Source organism: Phyllobates terribilis, unplaced genomic scaffold (genome assembly GCF_046119375.1).
Source record: "Phyllobates terribilis strain yellow unplaced genomic scaffold, ASM4611937v1 Scaffold_2__4_contigs__length_985480577, whole genome shotgun sequence".
NCBI classification, from domain to species: Eukaryota; Metazoa; Chordata; class Amphibia; order Anura; family Dendrobatidae; genus Phyllobates; species Phyllobates terribilis.
This window is the reverse complement of record NW_027362762.1, coordinates 50373815-50396871: the sequence shown is the minus strand read 5'-3', so window position 1 is coordinate 50396871 and position 23057 is coordinate 50373815. Positions and strand designations below refer to the sequence as shown.

Below are 23057 nucleotides of genomic sequence, written 5' to 3'. Positions count from 1 at the left end.
CCAAGGACTAGGCACGGTGTATACCGCTGGATCGCCAGGGACTAGGCACGGTGTATACCACTGTATAACCAGGGCCTCGGCACGGTGTATACCGCCGGGTCACCAAGGACTAGGCACGGTGTATACCACTGGGTACAGTGTATACCACTGTATAACCAGGGCCTCGGCACGGTGTATGCCGCTGGGTCACCAGGGACTGGGCACGGTGCATGCCGCCGGGTCACCAGGGACTGGGCACGGTGCATGCCGCCGGGTCACCAGGGACTGGGCACGGTGCATGCCGTCGGGTCACCAGGGACTGGGCACGGTGTATGCCGCCGGGTCACCAGGGTCTAGATGTAGCACATGCTGGCCCCTACGATAGCTGTACATCATTCACGAGCCTCATAGAGGCACAGGCTGCAGATATACGTCACACCTGGACCACAGAATATTCTCATGACAGTTCTATAATCCCCCCTTCCCCTGCAAAGTTAGGGCTTGAAAATAAGACGCCCTGATTGTAGTGCATAACATTGTGCTTTTCTCGACAACATTACCATAATGTTGTGCCAAGCAGCATTCACAAGCCAGATTGCAGCCACCGTAGGTACAGTACATACCACTCGACCATCAGGGCCTAGTCACATTATATACGATTACTTCTTATGGCCTGAGATCAGTATGTACCACGGGCTCGGCCGGAATCTGGCACATTAGATCCTCATGGATTGGGCTCAGCTCTGTGTATAACACTAGGACACCAGGGACATGGCACAATATATACTGCTAGCCCAGCAGTACATAAGGTACCCACCACTACATACTAATGCAAGAGATGCATCAGTTTCAGTCCGATTTACCCTACACGACAGATATAGGAACCCCATTATGGGTGCACTGTCTTAAATAACAATATATTGTGAGGTTTCTTATATGATTCTCAGGCAAAAGCTAAAGATTAAGGCTCAGTTTTCACTTGGTCCATGGATGAGATGGGAAAGTGCCAGTGGGAGCAGCACATAGGAAGCAGTGCCTGCTGGGACAGGGGGCCATAGTGCCCACCAGGACAGGAGGTCATAGTGCTCACCAGGACAGGAGGCCGTAGTGCCCACCAGGACGCCAGCCCATAGTACCAGCCAGGACGGGAGGCCGTAGTGCCCACCAGGACGCCAGCCCATAGTACCAGCCAGGACGGGAGGCCGTAGTGCCCACCAGGACGCCAGCCCATAGTACCAGCCAGGACGGTAGGCCGTAGTGCCCACCAGGACGCCAGCCCATAGTACCAGCCAGGACAGTAGGCCGTAGTGCCCACCAGGACGCCAGCCCATAGTACCAGCCAGGACGGGAGGCCGTAGTGCCCACCAGGACGCCAGCCCATAGTACCAGTCAGGATAGGAGCCCTATTGCCCACCAGTATAGGAACCGGTTGCCCGCCGGCACAGGAGCCCTTAGTGCCAGCCGGGATCTACATAGAACAGATTATTATTATTATTTATTATTATAGCGCCATTTATTCCATGGCGCTTTACATGTGATAGGGATATACATAACAAAAGCATTTACATAATCTTAACAAAACGAGTCAGCGACTGGTACAGGAGGAGCGAGGACCCTGCCCGCGAGGGCTCACAGTCTACGAGGGATGGGTGAGGATACAGTAGGTGAGGGTAGAGCTGGTCGTGCAGTGGTGTTTACTGCAGGTTGTAGGCTTGTCGGAAGAGGTGGGTCTTCAGGTTCCTTTTGAAGGTTTCCACGGTCGGCGAGAGTCTGATATGTTGGGGTAGAGAGTTCCAGAGTAGGGGGGAAGCACGGGAGAAATCTTGTATACGAGTGTGGGAGGAGGAGATAAGAGGAGAGTAGAGCAGGAGATCTTGTGAGGATCGGAGGTTGCGTGCAGGTAAGTACCGGGAGACTAGGTCACAGATGTATGGGGGAGACAGGTTGTGGATGGCTTTGTATGCCATGGTTAGAGTTTTGAACTGAATTCTCTGGGCAATAGGGAGCCAGTGAAGGGATTGACAGAGAGGAGAGGCCGGGGAATAGCGGGGGGACAGGTGGATTAGTCGAGCAGCAGAGTTTAGGATAGATTGGAGAGGTGCAAGAGTGTTGGAAGGGATGCCACGGAGCAGGAGGTTGCAGTAGTCGAGGCGGGATATGATGAGGGCATGCACTAGTGTTTTTGCAGAGTCTTTGCTGAGGAATGCACGGATCCGGGAGATGTTTTTGAGTTGGAGTCGGCAGGAGGTGGAAAGGGCTTGAATATGTGGTTTGAAGGAGAGATCAGAGTCCAGGGTTACCCCAAGGCAGCGAGCTTGTGGGACTGGGGAGAGTGAACAGCCATTGATGTTGATGGATAGGTCAGATGGGGGATGTGAATGAGAGGGTGGAAAGATGATGAACTCTGTTTTATCCATGTTGAGTTTTAGAAACCTGTCGGAGAAGAAGGATGAGATGGCGGACAGACAATGTGGGATTCTGGTTAGTAGGGAGGAGATATCGGGTCCAGAGAGGTAGATCTGTGTGTCGTCAGCATAGAGGTGATACTGAAAGCCGTGAGACTCTATGAGCTGTCCCAGGCCGAAGGTGTAGATGGAGAAGAGCAGGGGTCCTAGAACTGAACCTTGGGGGACACCGACAGATAGGGGGCGAGATGAGGAGGTGGTGCGTGAGTGGGAGACGCTGAATGTCCTGTCTGTTAAGTATGAGGAGATCCAAGATAGAGCCAAGTCCGTGATGCCAAGAGATGAGAGAATCTGGAGTAAGAGGGAATGGTCCACTGTGTCAAAGGCAGATGACAGGTCCAGAAGGAGGAGGATGGAGTAGTGTCGCTTGGATTTGGCATTTAGTAGGTCGTTTGTGACTTTGGTCAGGGCAGTTTCAGTCGAGTGATGCGGTCGGAAGCCAGATTGTAGACGGTCGAAGAGGGAGCAGGAGGAGAGGTGGGAGGACAGTTCAAGGTGGACATGTTGTTCTAGAAGTTTTGAGGCAAAGGGGAGAAGTGATATGGGGCGGTAGCTGGTCAGAGAGGAAGGGTCAAGGGAGGGCTTTTTGAGGATGGGTGTGATTGCGGCATGTTTGAAACATGAGGGGAAGACTCCGGTTGTTAGTGATAGATTGAAGAGGTGGGTTAGGGTTGGGATGAAGACTGAGGTGAGGTTAGTGATGAGGTGGGATGGGATTGGGTCAAGTTCGCAGGTGGTGAGGTGTGATTTGGAGAGTAAAGAGGAGACTTGACCTTCTGTAATGGTGGAGAAGTGGGGTTTGGAGGAGGATGGTTGAGTAGATATGAGGAGGGGTTGTGTGGACTTTAGGCCAAAGTTTTGTCTGATGGTGTCAATCTTCTGTTTGAAGAATGAGGCAAAGTCGTCGGCTGAGATGAGAGAAGAGGGAGGAGGTGCTGGGGGACGAAGGAGAGAGTTGAAAGTGTTAAATAGCTGTTTAGGGTTGTGAGATAGGGAGGATATGAGAGATGAGAAGTAGGTTTGTTTTGCTGTAGTGAGTGCGGACTTGAAATTAGTGAGGGATTGCTTGAATGCCATGAAGTGCTCGATGGAGTGAGACCTTTTCCATCTCCGCTCCGCAACCCTGGAGGCCCGGCGCAGTTCTTTGGTAAGTTTAGTGTGCCAGGGTTGCCTGTTGAATGTGCGAGGTGTGGTGTGTGTGAGAGGGGCGATCGAGTCTAGAGCTGCAGCTATTGTGGTGTTATATGAAGCAGCAGCAACGTCTGCATCGTGCAAGGAATTTATGTCTGTGAGAGGAAGGAGGGATTCAGAGAGAGAGTGTAGGTCAAGGTGTTTGAGATTTCTGCGAGGGTGTGTGAGTTTGTGGAGTGGGGATTGTGCACCCGGAGAGGAGAGGGTAGAGAATGTGAGGAGGTTATGGTCAGAGAGAGGGAGTGGTGAGTTAGAGAGGTTAGATAGGGAACAGAGGCGGGTGAAGATGAGGTCCAGTGTGTGGCCATCTTTGTGGGTGGGTGTGGAAGACCATTGAGTGAGTCCAAAGGAGGAGGTGAGGGATAGGAGCTTAGAGACAGACGAGTGGGGAGTGTCAATGGGGATGTTGAAGTCACCCATTATGATAGTGGGGATGTCAGTGGAAAGGAAGTGAAGCAGCCAGGTAGTGAAATGGTCTAAGAAGGTGGTGGCTTGCCCTGGGGGTCGGTAAACGACGGCCAGTTGGAGGTTGGAGGGGGAATAGATGCGCACACAGTGCACCTCAAAAGAGGGGAGTGTAACGGAGGGTGGCAGTGGGATTTTGGTGAAAGCGCAGAGTTCCGATAGGAGGAAACCTACGCCTCCACCATGTTTGCCATTGGGGCGGGGGGTGTGGGAAAGGTGGAATCCGCCATATGAAAGGGCAGCTGGGGAGGCTGTGTCAGAGGGGGTGAGCCAGGTTTCAGTGATGGCGAGGAAGGAGAGTTTGTTTGTAATGAAAAGATCGTGGATGAAGGAAAGTTTGTTGCAGACAGAGCGAGCGTTCCATAGAGCTCCTGTTAGTATAGCTGAGGAGGTGGGTATTAGTTGGATGGGTATGAGGTTAGAAGGGTTGCGACAGTTTGAGGAAGGTCGTGGATAGGAGGTAGAAGTGACTGTGGGGATATGGCGAGGAGGACCAGGATTTGGAGAGATATCTCCAGCAGTGAGGAGGAGCAGAGAAAGTGTTAGCAGGTGGGAGCAAGAGAGAGCATGAGGTGGTTGTCTGTGTTTGGAGATCCAGGATTGAATGCTGAGGAATAATTTGGAGGAGGAGGTGAGATGAATGGGGAGAATAGAGGGAGAGATGAAGAGTTTCTTACTTGGTGTAGGGATTTGAGGGGTTATTAGAAAGTGGAGGACTATAGAGGAAAAAGTGAGAGCTAACAGAAACATAGTTAATGGAGAGTAAGTGGTCAAAGTGTTTGTTACCTGACTCCTGCCCTGACTAACTGCCTCTGAAATAACTGCCACTTCTCTCCGAAGCCACTTTGCACAAGAAGACGCGTGCACACCCCAGCACGCGTGCACCCCTTACAGAGAGTCTAAATATATAGGCCACATTAAACTATATCAGGTGTAGGGCATTGTGGGACCGGCTTGTGGATAAATTAACAGCTGGTCATTTGAACAGGAGATGGCTGGGTGATCAAAGACAGAGCCAGGACACAAGTCTCTGCAGTTTAACACCTCTAAAAATCAGATAAGGTATATAGTGGGGAAAGAAGAAACATATGTGAATATTGATTGGAGTGGGACAGATGAAGCAGGGGAATTATGCAGAGCATATACCAGAGAGACGGGTCCAGCAGAGCATTAGCAGACAGCATACATAGGAGCAGGGGAATTATGCAGAGCATATACCAGAGAGATGGGTCAGCAGAGCATTAGCAGACAGCATACATAGGAGCAGGGGAATTATGCAGAGCATATACCAGAGAGATGGGTCAGCAGAGCATTAGCAGACAGCATACATAGGAGCAGGGGAATTATGCAGAGCATATACCAGAGAGATGGGTCAGCAGAGCATTAGCAGACAGCATACATAGGAGCAGGGGAATTATGCAGAGCATATACCTGTGGGAAGAGAAGAAGAAGACGAATGTTAGTCATGGCCTCTGAAATAACTGCCACTTCTCTCCGAAGCCACTTTGCACAAGAAGACGCGTGCACACCCCAGCACGCGTGCACCCCTTACAGAGAGTCTAAATATATAGGCCACATTAAACTATATCAGGTGTAGGGCATTGTGGGACCGGCTTGTGGATAAATTAACAGCTGGTCATTTGAACAGGAGATGGCTGGGTGATCAAAGACAGAGCCAGGACACAAGTCTCTGCAGTTTAACACCTCTAAAAATCAGATAAGGTATATAGTGGGGAAAGAAGAAACATATGTGAATATTGATTGGAGTGGGACAGATGAAGCAGGGGAATTATGCAGAGCATATACCAGAGAGACGGGTCCAGCAGAGCATTAGCAGACAGCATACATAGGAGCAGGGGAATTATGCAGAGCATATACCAGAGAGATGGGTCAGCAGAGCATTAGCAGACAGCATACATAGGAGCAGGGGAATTATGCAGAGCATATACCAGAGAGATGGGTCAGCAGAGCATTAGCAGACAGCATACATAGGAGCAGGGGAATTATGCAGAGCATATACCAGAGAGATGGGTCAGCAGAGCATTAGCAGACAGCATACATAGGAGCAGGGGAATTATGCAGAGCATATACCAGAGAGATGGGTCAGCAGAGCATTAGCAGACAGCATACATAGGAGCAGGGGAATTATGCAGAGCATATACCTGTGGGAAGAGAAGAAGAAGACGAATGTTAGTCATGGCCTCTGAAATAACTGCCACTTCTCTCCGAAGCCACTTTGCACAAGAAGACGCGTGCACACCCCAGCACGCGTGCACCCCTTACAGAGAGTCTAAATATATAGGCCACATTAAACTATATCAGGTGTAGGGCATTGTGGGACCGGCTTGTGGATAAATTAACAGCTGGTCATTTGAACAGGAGATGGCTGGGTGATCAAAGACAGAGCCAGGACACAAGTCTCTGCAGTTTAACACCTCTAAAAATCAGATAAGGTATATAGTGGGGAAAGAAGAAACATATGTGAATATTGATTGGAGTGGGACAGATGAAGCAGGGGAATTATGCAGAGCATATACCAGAGAGACGGGTCCAGCAGAGCATTAGCAGACAGCATACATAGGAGCAGGGGAATTATGCAGAGCATATACCAGAGAGATGGGTCAGCAGAGCATTAGCAGACAGCATACATAGGAGCAGGGGAATTATGCAGAGCATATACCAGAGAGATGGGTCAGCAGAGCATTAGCAGACAGCATACATAGGAGCAGGGGAATTATGCAGAGCATATACCAGAGAGATGGGTCAGCAGAGCATTAGCAGACAGCATACATAGGAGCAGGGGAATTATGCAGAGCATATACCAGAGAGATGGGTCAGCAGAGCATTAGCAGACAGCATACATAGGAGCAGGGGAATTATGCAGAGCATATACCTGTGGGAAGAGAAGAAGAAGACGAATGTTAGTCATGGCCTCTGAAATAACTGCCACTTCTCTCCGAAGCCACTTTGCACAAGAAGACGCGTGCACACCCCAGCACGCGTGCACCCCTTACAGAGAGTCTAAATATATAGGCCACATTAAACTATATCAGGTGTAGGGCATTGTGGGACCGGCTTGTGGATAAATTAACAGCTGGTCATTTGAACAGGAGATGGCTGGGTGATCAAAGACAGAGCCAGGACACAAGTCTCTGCAGTTTAACACCTCTAAAAATCAGATAAGGTATATAGTGGGGAAAGAAGAAACATATGTGAATATTGATTGGAGTGGGACAGATGAAGCAGGGGAATTATGCAGAGCATATACCAGAGAGACGGGTCCAGCAGAGCATTAGCAGACAGCATACATAGGAGCAGGGGAATTATGCAGAGCATATACCAGAGAGATGGGTCAGCAGAGCATTAGCAGACAGCATACATAGGAGCAGGGGAATTATGCAGAGCATATACCAGAGAGATGGGTCAGCAGAGCATTAGCAGACAGCATACATAGGAGCAGGGGAATTATGCAGAGCATATACCAGAGAGATGGGTCAGCAGAGCATTAGCAGACAGCATACATAGGAGCAGGGGAATTATGCAGAGCATATACCAGAGAGATGGGTCAGCAGAGCATTAGCAGACAGCATACATAGGAGCAGGGGAATTATGCAGAGCATATACCTGTGGGAAGAGAAGAAGAAGACGAATGTTAGTCATGGCCTCTGAAATAACTGCCACTTCTCTCCGAAGCCACTTTGCACAAGAAGACGCGTGCACACCCCAGCACGCGTGCACCCCTTACAGAGAGTCTAAATATATAGGCCACATTAAACTATATCAGGTGTAGGGCATTGTGGGACCGGCTTGTGGATAAATTAACAGCTGGTCATTTGAACAGGAGATGGCTGGGTGATCAAAGACAGAGCCAGGACACAAGTCTCTGCAGTTTAACACCTCTAAAAATCAGATAAGGTATATAGTGGGGAAAGAAGAAACATATGTGAATATTGATTGGAGTGGGACAGATGAAGCAGGGGAATTATGCAGAGCATATACCAGAGAGACGGGTCCAGCAGAGCATTAGCAGACAGCATACATAGGAGCAGGGGAATTATGCAGAGCATATACCAGAGAGATGGGTCAGCAGAGCATTAGCAGACAGCATACATAGGAGCAGGGGAATTATGCAGAGCATATACCAGAGAGATGGGTCAGCAGAGCATTAGCAGACAGCATACATAGGAGCAGGGGAATTATGCAGAGCATATACCAGAGAGATGGGTCAGCAGAGCATTAGCAGACAGCATACATAGGAGCAGGGGAATTATGCAGAGCATATACCTGTGGGAAGAGAAGAAGAAGACGAATGTTAGTCATGGCCTCTGAAATAACTGCCACTTCTCTCCGAAGCCACTTTGCACAAGAAGACGCGTGCACACCCCAGCACGCGTGCACCCCTTACAGAGAGTCTAAATATATAGGCCACATTAAACTATATCAGGTGTAGGGCATTGTGGGACCGGCTTGTGGATAAATTAACAGCTGGTCATTTGAACAGGAGATGGCTGGGTGATCAAAGACAGAGCCAGGACACAAGTCTCTGCAGTTTAACACCTCTAAAAATCAGATAAGGTATATAGTGGGGAAAGAAGAAACATATGTGAATATTGATTGGAGTGGGACAGATGAAGCAGGGGAATTATGCAGAGCATATACCAGAGAGACGGGTCCAGCAGAGCATTAGCAGACAGCATACATAGGAGCAGGGGAATTATGCAGAGCATATACCAGAGAGATGGGTCAGCAGAGCATTAGCAGACAGCATACATAGGAGCAGGGGAATTATGCAGAGCATATACCAGAGAGATGGGTCAGCAGAGCATTAGCAGACAGCATACATAGGAGCAGGGGAATTATGCAGAGCATATACCAGAGAGATGGGTCAGCAGAGCATTAGCAGACAGCATACATAGGAGCAGGGGAATTATGCAGAGCATATACCAGAGAGATGGGTCAGCAGAGCATTAGCAGACAGCATACATAGGAGCAGGGGAATTATGCAGAGCATATACCTGTGGGAAGAGAAGAAGAAGACGAATGTTAGTCATGGCCTCTGAAATAACTGCCACTTCTCTCCGAAGCCACTTTGCACAAGAAGACGCGTGCACACCCCAGCACGCGTGCACCCCTTACAGAGAGTCTAAATATATAGGCCACATTAAACTATATCAGGTGTAGGGCATTGTGGGACCGGCTTGTGGATAAATTAACAGCTGGTCATTTGAACAGGAGATGGCTGGGTGATCAAAGACAGAGCCAGGACACAAGTCTCTGCAGTTTAACACCTCTAAAAATCAGATAAGGTATATAGTGGGGAAAGAAGAAACATATGTGAATATTGATTGGAGTGGGACAGATGAAGCAGGGGAATTATGCAGAGCATATACCAGAGAGACGGGTCCAGCAGAGCATTAGCAGACAGCATACATAGGAGCAGGGGAATTATGCAGAGCATATACCAGAGAGATGGGTCAGCAGAGCATTAGCAGACAGCATACATAGGAGCAGGGGAATTATGCAGAGCATATACCAGAGAGATGGGTCAGCAGAGCATTAGCAGACAGCATACATAGGAGCAGGGGAATTATGCAGAGCATATACCAGAGAGATGGGTCAGCAGAGCATTAGCAGACAGCATACATAGGAGCAGGGGAATTATGCAGAGCATATACCAGAGAGATGGGTCAGCAGAGCATTAGCAGACAGCATACATAGGAGCAGGGGAATTATGCAGAGCATATACCTGTGGGAAGAGAAGAAGAAGACGAATGTTAGTCATGGCCTCTGAAATAACTGCCACTTCTCTCCGAAGCCACTTTGCACAAGAAGACGCGTGCACACCCCAGCACGCGTGCACCCCTTACAGAGAGTCTAAATATATAGGCCACATTAAACTATATCAGGTGTAGGGCATTGTGGGACCGGCTTGTGGATAAATTAACAGCTGGTCATTTGAACAGGAGATGGCTGGGTGATCAAAGACAGAGCCAGGACACAAGTCTCTGCAGTTTAACACCTCTAAAAATCAGATAAGGTATATAGTGGGGAAAGAAGAAACATATGTGAATATTGATTGGAGTGGGACAGATGAAGCAGGGGAATTATGCAGAGCATATACCAGAGAGACGGGTCCAGCAGAGCATTAGCAGACAGCATACATAGGAGCAGGGGAATTATGCAGAGCATATACCAGAGAGATGGGTCAGCAGAGCATTAGCAGACAGCATACATAGGAGCAGGGGAATTATGCAGAGCATATACCAGAGAGATGGGTCAGCAGAGCATTAGCAGACAGCATACATAGGAGCAGGGGAATTATGCAGAGCATATACCAGAGAGATGGGTCAGCAGAGCATTAGCAGACAGCATACATAGGAGCAGGGGAATTATGCAGAGCATATACCTGTGGGAAGAGAAGAAGAAGACGAATGTTAGTCATGGCCTCTGAAATAACTGCCACTTCTCTCCGAAGCCACTTTGCACAAGAAGACGCGTGCACACCCCAGCACGCGTGCACCCCTTACAGAGAGTCTAAATATATAGGCCACATTAAACTATATCAGGTGTAGGGCATTGTGGGACCGGCTTGTGGATAAATTAACAGCTGGTCATTTGAACAGGAGATGGCTGGGTGATCAAAGACAGAGCCAGGACACAAGTCTCTGCAGTTTAACACCTCTAAAAATCAGATAAGGTATATAGTGGGGAAAGAAGAAACATATGTGAATATTGATTGGAGTGGGACAGATGAAGCAGGGGAATTATGCAGAGCATATACCAGAGAGACGGGTCCAGCAGAGCATTAGCAGACAGCATACATAGGAGCAGGGGAATTATGCAGAGCATATACCAGAGAGATGGGTCAGCAGAGCATTAGCAGACAGCATACATAGGAGCAGGGGAATTATGCAGAGCATATACCAGAGAGATGGGTCAGCAGAGCATTAGCAGACAGCATACATAGGAGCAGGGGAATTATGCAGAGCATATACCTGTGGGAAGAGAAGAAGAAGACGAATGTTAGTCATGGCCTCTGAAATAACTGCCACTTCTCTCCGAAGCCACTTTGCACAAGAAGACGCGTGCACACCCCAGCACGCGTGCACCCCTTACAGAGAGTCTAAATATATAGGCCACATTAAACTATATCAGGTGTAGGGCATTGTGGGACCGGCTTGTGGATAAATTAACAGCTGGTCATTTGAACAGGAGATGGCTGGGTGATCAAAGACAGAGCCAGGACACAAGTCTCTGCAGTTTAACACCTCTAAAAATCAGATAAGGTATATAGTGGGGAAAGAAGAAACATATGTGAATATTGATTGGAGTGGGACAGATGAAGCAGGGGAATTATGCAGAGCATATACCAGAGAGACGGGTCCAGCAGAGCATTAGCAGACAGCATACATAGGAGCAGGGGAATTATGCAGAGCATATACCAGAGAGATGGGTCAGCAGAGCATTAGCAGACAGCATACATAGGAGCAGGGGAATTATGCAGAGCATATACCAGAGAGATGGGTCAGCAGAGCATTAGCAGACAGCATACATAGGAGCAGGGGAATTATGCAGAGCATATACCTGTGGGAAGAGAAGAAGAAGACGAATGTTAGTCATGGCCTCTGAAATAACTGCCACTTCTCTCCGAAGCCACTTTGCACAAGAAGACGCGTGCACACCCCAGCACGCGTGCACCCCTTACAGAGAGTCTAAATATATAGGCCACATTAAACTATATCAGGTGTAGGGCATTGTGGGACCGGCTTGTGGATAAATTAACAGCTGGTCATTTGAACAGGAGATGGCTGGGTGATCAAAGACAGAGCCAGGACACAAGTCTCTGCAGTTTAACACCTCTAAAAATCAGATAAGGTATATAGTGGGGAAAGAAGAAACATATGTGAATATTGATTGGAGTGGGACAGATGAAGCAGGGGAATTATGCAGAGCATATACCAGAGAGACGGGTCCAGCAGAGCATTAGCAGACAGCATACATAGGAGCAGGGGAATTATGCAGAGCATATACCAGAGAGATGGGTCAGCAGAGCATTAGCAGACAGCATACATAGGAGCAGGGGAATTATGCAGAGCATATACCAGAGAGATGGGTCAGCAGAGCATTAGCAGACAGCATACATAGGAGCAGGGGAATTATGCAGAGCATATACCAGAGAGATGGGTCAGCAGAGCATTAGCAGACAGCATACATAGGAGCAGGGGAATTATGCAGAGCATATACCTGTGGGAAGAGAAGAAGAAGACGAATGTTAGTCATGGCCTCTGAAATAACTGCCACTTCTCTCCGAAGCCACTTTGCACAAGAAGACGCGTGCACACCCCAGCACGCGTGCACCCCTTACAGAGAGTCTAAATATATAGGCCACATTAAACTATATCAGGTGTAGGGCATTGTGGGACCGGCTTGTGGATAAATTAACAGCTGGTCATTTGAACAGGAGATGGCTGGGTGATCAAAGACAGAGCCAGGACACAAGTCTCTGCAGTTTAACACCTCTAAAAATCAGATAAGGTATATAGTGGGGAAAGAAGAAACATATGTGAATATTGATTGGAGTGGGACAGATGAAGCAGGGGAATTATGCAGAGCATATACCAGAGAGACGGGTCCAGCAGAGCATTAGCAGACAGCATACATAGGAGCAGGGGAATTATGCAGAGCATATACCAGAGAGATGGGTCAGCAGAGCATTAGCAGACAGCATACATAGGAGCAGGGGAATTATGCAGAGCATATACCAGAGAGATGGGTCAGCAGAGCATTAGCAGACAGCATACATAGGAGCAGGGGAATTATGCAGAGCATATACCAGAGAGATGGGTCAGCAGAGCATTAGCAGACAGCATACATAGGAGCAGGGGAATTATGCAGAGCATATACCAGAGAGATGGGTCAGCAGAGCATTAGCAGACAGCATACATAGGAGCAGGGGAATTATGCAGAGCATATACCTGTGGGAAGAGAAGAAGAAGACGAATGTTAGTCATGGCCTCTGAAATAACTGCCACTTCTCTCCGAAGCCACTTTGCACAAGAAGACGCGTGCACACCCCAGCAGATGAGGTAAGAAAGGTCCAACAAAAATCCAGAAACCATCAATAAGAGTGGGGGACGCGGATCAGTCAGTGACCGTTACTGGTTATTATTCGGAGGTGATCACGTGATCGCCGGCTTCTTGGAGGTCTCTTCTCTTCTAGTCTCTCTTGATGTCTCGAGAAAAAGGTCTGTGCTGTCTCAGTTTGGGAATGCAGCGCTCCAAAATCACGATGGAGGCGACCATTCCTGGAAAAGGAGAAGATGGCGTCAGATACAAAACTGTAAGGGAGGTCTGAGCCAAGAGTTATATGCCAGGGGGTCTCACTGACCGACCCTCCCAAATGTCACTGTTATGGGGACACTGTGGATGTCACTGTTATTATGGGAGCACTGTGGATATCACTGTTATTATGGGAGCACTGTGGATATCACTGTTATTATGGAGGCACTGTGGATATCACTGTTATTATGGGAGCACTGTGGATATCACTGTTATTATGTAGGCACTGTGGATATCACTGTTATTATGGGGGCACTGTGGATGTCACTGTTATTATGGGGGCACTGTGGATGTCACTATTATTATGGAGGCACTGTGGATATCACTGTTATTATGTAGGCACTGTGGATATCACTGTTATTATGGGGGCACTGTGGATGTCACTGTTATTATGGGGGCACTGTGGATGTCACTATTATTATGGGGGCACTGTGGATGTCACTGTTATTATGGGAACACTGTGGATGTCACTGTTATTATGGGAGCACTGTGGATATCACTGTTATTATGGGAGCACTGTGGATATCACTGTTATTATGGGAGAACTGTGGATATCACTGTTATTATGGGGGCACTGTGGATATCACTGTTATTATGGGAGCACTGTGGATATCACTGTTATTATGGGAGAACTGTGGATGTCACTGTTATTATGGGAGAACTGTGGATATCACTGTTATTATGGGAGCACTGTGGATGTCACTGTTATTATGGGAGCACTGTGGATGTCACTGTTATTATGGGAGCACTGTGGATATCACTGTTATTATGGGAGAACTGTGGATGTCGCTGTTATTATGGGAGCACTGTGGATGTCACTGTTATTATGGGAGCACTGTGGATGTCACTGTTATTATGGGAGCACTGTGGATATCGCTGTTATTATGGGGGCACTGTGGATGTCACTGTTATTATGGGGGCACTGTGGATATCACTGTTATTATGGGAGCACTGTGGATATCACTGTTATTATGGGAGAACTGTGGATGTCACTGTTATTATGGGAGAACTGTGGATATCACTGTTATTATGGGAGCACTGTGGATGTCACTGTTATTATGGGAGAACTGTGGATGTCGCTGTTATCATGGGAGCACTGTGGATGTCACTGTTATTATGGGAGCACTGTGGATATCGCTGTTATTATGGGGGCACTGTGGATGTCACTGTTATTATGGAGGCACTGTGGATGTCACTGTTATTATGGGGGCACTGTGGATGTCACTGTTATTATGGGAGAACTGTGGATATCACTGTTATTATGGGAGCACTGTGGATATCGCTGTTATTATGGGAGAACTGTGGATATCACTGTTATTATGGGAGCACTGTGGATATCGCTGTTATTATGGGGGCACTGTGGATGTCACTGTTATTATGGGGGCACTGTGGATATCACTGTTATTATGGGGGCACTGTGGATGTCACTGTTATTATGGGAGAACTGTGGATATCGCTGTTATTATGGGAGCACTGTGGATATCGCTGTTATTATGGGGGCACTGTGGATGTCGCTGTTATTATGGGGGCACTGTGGATATCACTGTTATTATGGGGGCACTGTGGATATCGCTGTTATTATGGGAGCACTGTGGATATCACTGTTATTATGGGAGCACTGTGGATATCACTGTTATTATGGGAGCACTGTGGATATCACTGTTATTATGGGGGCACTGTGGATATCACTCTTATTATGGGAGCACTGTGGATATCACTGTTATTATGGGGGCACTGTGGATGTCACTGTTATTATGGGAGCACTGTGGATATCACTGTTATTATGGGAGCACTGTGGATATCACTGTTATTATGGGAGCACTGTGGATGTCACTGTTATTATGGGGGCACTGTGGATGTCACTGTTATTATGGGAGCACTGTGGATGTCACTGTTATTATGGGGGCACTGTGGATATCACTGTTATTATGGGAGCACTGTGGATGTCACTGTTATTATGGGAGCACTGTGGATATCACTGTTATTATGGGAGCACTGTGGATATCGCTGTTATTATGGGAGCACTGTGGATATCGCTGTTATTATGGGAGCACTGTGGATGTCGCTGTTATTATGGGAGCACTGTGGATATCGCTGTTATTATGGGAGCACTGTGGATGTCACTGTTATTATGGGAGCACTGTGGATATCACTGTTATTATGGGAGCACTGTGGATATCACTGTTATTATGGGGGCACTGTGGATATCACTGTTATTATGGGAGCACTGTGGATATCACTGTTATTATGGGAGCACTGTGGATATCACTGTTATTATGGGAGCATTGTGGATATCACTGTTATTATGGGGGCATTGTGGATATCACTGTTATTATGGGGGCACTGTGGATATCACTGTTATTATGGGGGCACTGTGGATATCACTGTTATTATGGGAGCACTGTGGATATCACTGTTATTATGGGAGCATTGTGGATATCACTGTTATTATGGGGGCACTGTGGATATCACTGTTATTATGGGGGCACTGTGGATATCACTGTTATTATGGGGGCACTGTGGATATCACTGTTATTATGGGAGCACTGTGGATATCACTGTTATTATGGGAGCATTGTGGATATCACTGTTATTATGGGAGCACTGTGGATATCACTGTTATTATGGGAGCACTGTGGATATCACTGTTATTATGGGGGCACTGTGGATATCACTGTTATTATGGGAGCACTGTGGATATCACTGTTATTATGGGAGCACTGTGGATATCACTGTTATTATGGGAGCACTGTGGATATCACTGTTATTATGGGGGCACTGTGGATATCACTGTTATTATGGGGGCACTGTGGATATCACTGTTATTATGGGAGCACTGTGGATATCACTGTTATTATGGGAGCACTGTGGATGTCACTGTTATTATGGGAGCACTGTGGATATCACTGTTATTATGGGAGCACTGTGGATATCACTGTTATTATGGGGGCACTGTGGATATCACTGTTATTATGGGAGCACTGTGGATATCACTGTTATTATGGGAGCACTGTGGATGTCACTGTTATTATGGTGGCACTGTGGATGTCACTGTTATTATGGGAGCACTGTGGATATCACTGTTATTATGGGAGCACTGTGGATATCGCTGTTATTATGGGAGCACTGTGGATATCGCTGTTATTATGGGAGCACTGTGGATGTCACTGTTATTATGGGGGCACTGTGGATGTCACTGTTATTATGGGAGCACTGTGGATATCACTGTTATTATGGGAGCACTGTGGATGTCACTGTTATTATGGGGGCACTGTGGATATCACTGTTATTATGGGGGCACTGTGGATGTCACTGTTATTATGGGAGCACTGTGGATGTCACTGTTATTATGGGAGCACTGTGGATATCACTGTTATTATGGGAGCACTGTGGATATCACTGTTATTATGGGAGCACTGTGGATGTCACTGTTATTATGGGAGCACTGTGGATGTCACTGTTATTATGGGAGCACTGTGGATGTCACTGTTATTATGGGGGCACTGTGGATGTCACTGTTATTATGGGAGCACTGTGGATGTCACTGTTATTATGGGAGCACTGTGGATGTCACTGTTATTATGGGAGCACTGTGGATGTCACTGTTATTATGGGGGCACTGTGGATGTCACTGTTATTATGGGAGCACTGTGGATGTCACTGTTATTATGGGAGCACTGTGGATATCACTGTTATTATGGGAGCACTGTGGATGTCACTGTTATTATGGGAGCACTGTGGATATCACTGTTATTATGGGAGCACTGTGGATGTCACTGTTATTATGGGGGCACTGTGGATGTCACTGTTATTATGGGAGCACTGTGGATATCACTGTTATTATGGGAGCACTGTGGATATCACTGTTATTATGGGAGCACTGTGGATGTCACTGTTATTATGGGAGCACTGTGGATGTCACTGTTATTATGGGGGCACTGTGGATGTCACTGTTATTATGGGAGCACTGTGGATGTCACTGTTATTATGGGAGCACTGTGGATATCACTGTTGTTATGGGAGCACTGTGGATATCACTGTTATTATGGGAGCACTGTGGATGTCACTGTTATTATGGGAGCACTGTGGATGTCACTGTTATTATGGGAGCACTGTGGATGTCACTGTTATTATGGGAGCACTGTGGATGTCACTGTTATTATGGGAGCACTGTGGATATCACTGTTATTATGGGAGCACTGTGGATATCACTGTTATTATGGGAGCACTGTGGATGTCACTGTTATTATGGGAGCACTGTGGATATCACTGTTATTATGGGAGCACTGTGGATATCGCTGTTATTATGGGAGCACTGTGGATATCGCTGTTATTATGGGAGCACTGTGGATATCACTGTTATTATGGGAGCACTGTGGATATCACTGTTATTATGGGAGCACTGTGGATATCACTGTTATTATGGGAGCACTGTGGATGTCACTGTTATTATGGGAGCACTGTGGATGTCACTGTTATTATGGGGGCACTGTGGATATCACTGTTATTATGGGGGCACTGTGGATGTCACTGTTGTTATGGGGGCACTGTGGATATCGCTGTTATTATGGGAGCACTGTGGATGTCACTGTTATTATGGGAGCACTGTGGATGTCACTGTTATTATGGGAGCACTGTGGATATCACTGTTATTATGGGGGCACTGTGGATATCACTGTTATTATGGGAGCACTGTGGATGTCACTGTTATTATGGGGGCACTGTGGATATCACTGTTATTATGGGAGCACTGTGGATATCACTGTTATTATGGGGACACTGTGGATATCACTGTTATTATGGGGGCACTGTGGATGTCACTGTTATTATGGGAGCACTGTGGATGTCACTGTTATTATGGGGGCACTGTGGATGTCGATGTTATTATGGGAGCACTGTGGATGTCGCTGTTATTATGGAGGAACTGTGGATATCGCTGTTATTATGGGGGCACTGTGGATATCACTGTTATTATGGGAGCACTGTGGATATCACTGTTATTATGGGGGCACTGGGGATGTCACTGTTATTATGGGGGCACTGTGGATGTCACTGTTATTATGGGAGCACTGTGGATGTCACTGTTATTATGGGAGCACTGTGGATATCACTGTTATTATGGGAGCACTGTGGATATCACTGTTATTATGGGGACACTGTGGATATCACTGTTATTATGGGGGCACTGTGGATGTCACTGTTATTATGGGAGCACTGTGGATGTCACTGTTATTATGGGAGCACTGTGGATATCACTGTTATTATGGGGCACTGTGGATATCACTGTTATTATGGGGGCACTGTGGATGTCACTGTTATTATGGGAGCACTGTGGATATCACTGTTATTATGGGAGCACTGTGGATATCACTGTTATTATGGGGCACTGTGGATATCACTGTTATTATGGGGGCACTGTGGATATCACTGTTATTATGGGAGCACTGTGGATATCACTGTTATTATGGGAGCACTGTGGATATCACTGTTATTATGGGGGCACTGTGGATGTCACTGTTATTATGGGAGCACTGTGGATGTCACTGTTATTATGGGGGCACTGTGGATGTCACTGTTATTATGGGGGCACTGTGGATGTCACTGTTATTATGGGAGCACTGTGGATATCACTGTTATTATGGGAGAACTGTGGATGTCGCTGTTATCATGGGAGCACTGTGGATGTCACTGTTATTATGGGAGCACTGTGGATATCACTGTTATTATGGGAGCACTGTGGATGTCACTGTTATTATGGGAGCACTGTGGATATCACTATTATTATGGGAGCACTGTGGATGTCACTGTTATTATGGGAGCACTGTGGATGTCACTGTTATTATGGGGGCACTGTGGATGTCACTGTTATTATGGGGGCACTGTGGATGTCACTGTTATTATGGGGGCACTGTGGATGTCACTGTTATTATGGGAGCACTGTGGATGTCACTGTTATTATGGGGGCACTGTGGATATCACTGTTATTATGGGGGCACTGTGGATGTCACTGTTATTATGGGGGCACTGTGGATGTCACTGTTATTATGGGGGCCCTGTGGATGTCACTGTTATTATGGGGGCACTGTGGATGTCACTGTTATTATGGGGGCCCTGTGGATGTCACTGTTATTATGAGAGCACTGTGGATGTCACTGTTATTATGGGAGCACTGTGGATATCACTGTTATTATGGGAGCACTGTGGATATCACTGTTATTATGGGGGCACTGTGGATGTCACTGTTATTATGGGAGCACTGTGGATATCACTGTTATTATGGGGGCACTGTGGATGTCACTGTTATTATGGGGGCACTGTGGATGTCACTGTTATTATGGGAGCACTGTGGATGTCACTGTTATTATGGGGGCACTGTGGATGTCACTGTTATTATGGGGGCACTGTGGATGTCACTGTTATTATGGGGGCACTGTGGATGTCACTGTTATTATGGGGGCCCTGTGGATATCACTGTTATTATGGGAGCACTGTGGATATCACTGTTATTATGGGGGCACTGTGGATATCACTGTTATTATGGGGGCACTGTGGATGTCACTGTTATTATGGGGGCACTGTGGATGTCACTGTTATTATGGGGGCCCTGTGGATATCACTGTTATTATGGGGGCACTGTGGATGTCACTGTTATTATGGGGGCCCTGTGGATATCACTGTTATTATAGAGGCACTGTGGATATCACTGTTATTATGGGAGCACTGTGGATGTCACTGTTATTATGGGAGCACTGTGGATATCGCTGTTATTATGGGAGCACTGTGGATATCGCTGTTATTATGGGAGCACTGTGGATGTCACTGTTATTATGGGGGCCCTGTGGATATCGCTGTTATTATGGGAGCACTGTGGATATCACTGTTATTATGGGAGCACTGTGGATGTCACTGTTATTATGGGAGCACTGTGGATATCACTGTTATTATGGGAGCACTGTGGATGTCACTGTTATTATGGGGGCACTGTGGATATCACTGTTATTATGGGAGCACTGTGGATGTCACTGTTATTATGGGAGCACTGTGGATGTCACTGTTATTATGGGGGCACTGTGGATGTCACTGTTATTATGGGAGCACTGTGGATGTCACTGTTATTATGGGGGCACTGTGGATGTCACTGTTATTATGGGGGCACTGTGGATGTCACTGTTATTATGGGGGCACTGTGGATGTCACTGTTATTATGGGGGCACTGTGGATGTCACTGTTATTATGGGAGCACTGTGGATGTCACTGTTATTATGGGAGCACTGTGGATATCACTGTTATTATGGGAGCACTGTGGATGTCACTGTTATTATGGGAGCACTGTGGATATCACTGTTATTATGGGAGCACTGTGGATATCACTGTTATTATGGGGGCACTGTGGATGTCACTGTTATTATGGGAGCACTGTGGATATCACTGTTATTATGGGGGCACTGTGGATGTCACTGTTATTATGGGGGCACTGTGGATGTCACTGTTATTATGGGGGCACTGTGGATGTCATTGTTATTATGGGGGCCCTGTGGATATCGCTGTTATTATGGGAGCACTGTGGATGTCGCTGTTATTATGAGGGCACTGTGGATATCGCTGTTATTATGGGAGCACTGTGGATGTCACTGTTATTATGGGAGCACTGTGGATGTCACTGTTATTATGGGAGCACTGTGGATATCGCTGTTATTATGGGAGCACTGTGGATGTCACTGTTATTATGGGAGCACTGTGGATGTCACTGTTATTATGGGAGCACTGTGGATGTCACTGTTATTATGGGAGCACTGTGGATATCGCTGTTATTATGGGAGCACTGTGGATGTCACTGTTATTATGGGGGCACTGTGGATATCACTGTTATTATGGGAGCACTGTGGATGTCACTGTTATTATGGGAGCACTGTGGATGTCACTGTTATTATGGGGGCACTGTGGATGTCACTGTTATTATGGGGGCACTGTGGATGTCACTGTTATTATGGGGGCACTGTGGATGTCATTGTTATTATGGGGGCCCTGTGGATATCGCTGTTATTATGGGAGCACTGTGGATATCGCTGTTATTATGGGAGCACTGTGGATATCGCTGTTATTATGGGAGCACTGTGGATGTCACTGTTATTATGGGGGCACTGTGGATGTCACTGTTATTATGGGGGCACTGTGGATGTCACTGTTATTATGGGGGCCCTGTGGATATCACTGTTATTATGGGAGCACTGTGGATATCACTGTTATTATGGGAGCACTGTGGATGTCACTGTTATTATGGGGGCACTGTGGATGTCACTGTTATTATGGGAGCACTGTGGATATCACTGTTATTATGGGAGCACTGTGGATATCACTGTTATTATGGGGGCACTGTGGATGTCACTGTTATTATGGGAGCACTGTGGATATCACTGTTATTATGGGGGCACTGTGGATGTCACTGTTATTATGGGGGCACTGTGGATGTCACTGTTATTATGGGGGCACTGTGGATGTCACTGTTATTATGGGGGCACTGTGGATGTCACTGTTATTATGGGGGCACTGTGGATATCACTGTTATTATGGGGGCACTGTGGATATCACTGTTATTATGGGGGCACTGTGGATATCGCTGTTATTATGGGAGCACTGTGGATATCGCTGTTATTATGGGAGCACTGTGGATATCGCTGTTATTATGGGGGCACTGTGGATATCGCTGTTATTATGGGGGCACTGTGGATATCGCTGTTATTATGGGGGCACTGTGGATATCACTGTTATTATGGGAGCACTGTGGATGTCGCTGTTATTATGGGGGCACTGTGGATATCACTGTTATTATGGGAGCACTGTGGATGTCGCTGTTATTATGGGGGCACTGTGGATATCGCTGTTATTATGGGGGCACTGTGGATGTCGCTGTTATTATGGGAGCACTGTGGATATCGCTGTTATTATGGGAGCACTGTGGATGTCGCTGTTATTATGGGAGCACTGTGGATGTCGCTGTTATTATGGGAGCACTGTGGATATCGCTGTTATTATGGGGGCACTGTGGATGTCGCTGTTATTATGGGGGCACTGTGGATGTCACTGTTATTATGGGGGCACTGTGGATGTCACTGTTATTATGGGTGCACTGTGGGTGTCGCTGTTATTATGGGGGCACTGTGGATATCGCTGTTATTATGGGAGCACTGTGGATGTCGCTGTTATTATGGGGGCACTGTGGATGTCGCTGTTATTATGGGGGCACTGTGGATGTCACTCTTATTATGGGGGCACTGTGGATGTCGCTGTTATTATGGGAGCACTGTGGATGTCACTGTTATTATGGGGGCACTGTGGATATCGCTGTTATTATGGGAGCACTGTGGATGTCGCTGTTATTATGGGGGCACTGTGGATGTCACTGTTATTATGGGGGCACTGTGGATGTCACTGTTATTATGGGTGCACTGTGGGTGTCGCTGTTATTATGGGGGCACTGTGGATATCCCTGTTATTATGGGAGCTCTGTGGATGTCGCTGTTATTATGGGGGCACTGTGGATGTCGCTGTTATTATGGGGGCACTGTGGATGTCACTCTTATTATGGAGGCACTGTGGATGTCGCTGTTATTATGGGGG

General features: G+C 47.1%; 1 protein-coding gene across 1 annotated transcript in view; it reads right to left on the bottom strand.

Annotated features, from left to right (window-relative positions):
- Positions 1-12884: 12884 nt before the first annotated feature.
- The window catches only part of AQP11 (aquaporin 11), a 57141-nt gene continuing 46968 nt past the window's right edge, over positions 12885-23057 (bottom strand). Inside the window, exon 3 of the mRNA XM_073661675.1 lies at positions 12885-13405. Coding sequence (XP_073517776.1) covers positions 13317-13405 — 89 coding nt within the window. The 3' untranslated portion in view covers positions 12885-13316. The remainder of the gene's footprint in view (positions 13406-23057) is intronic.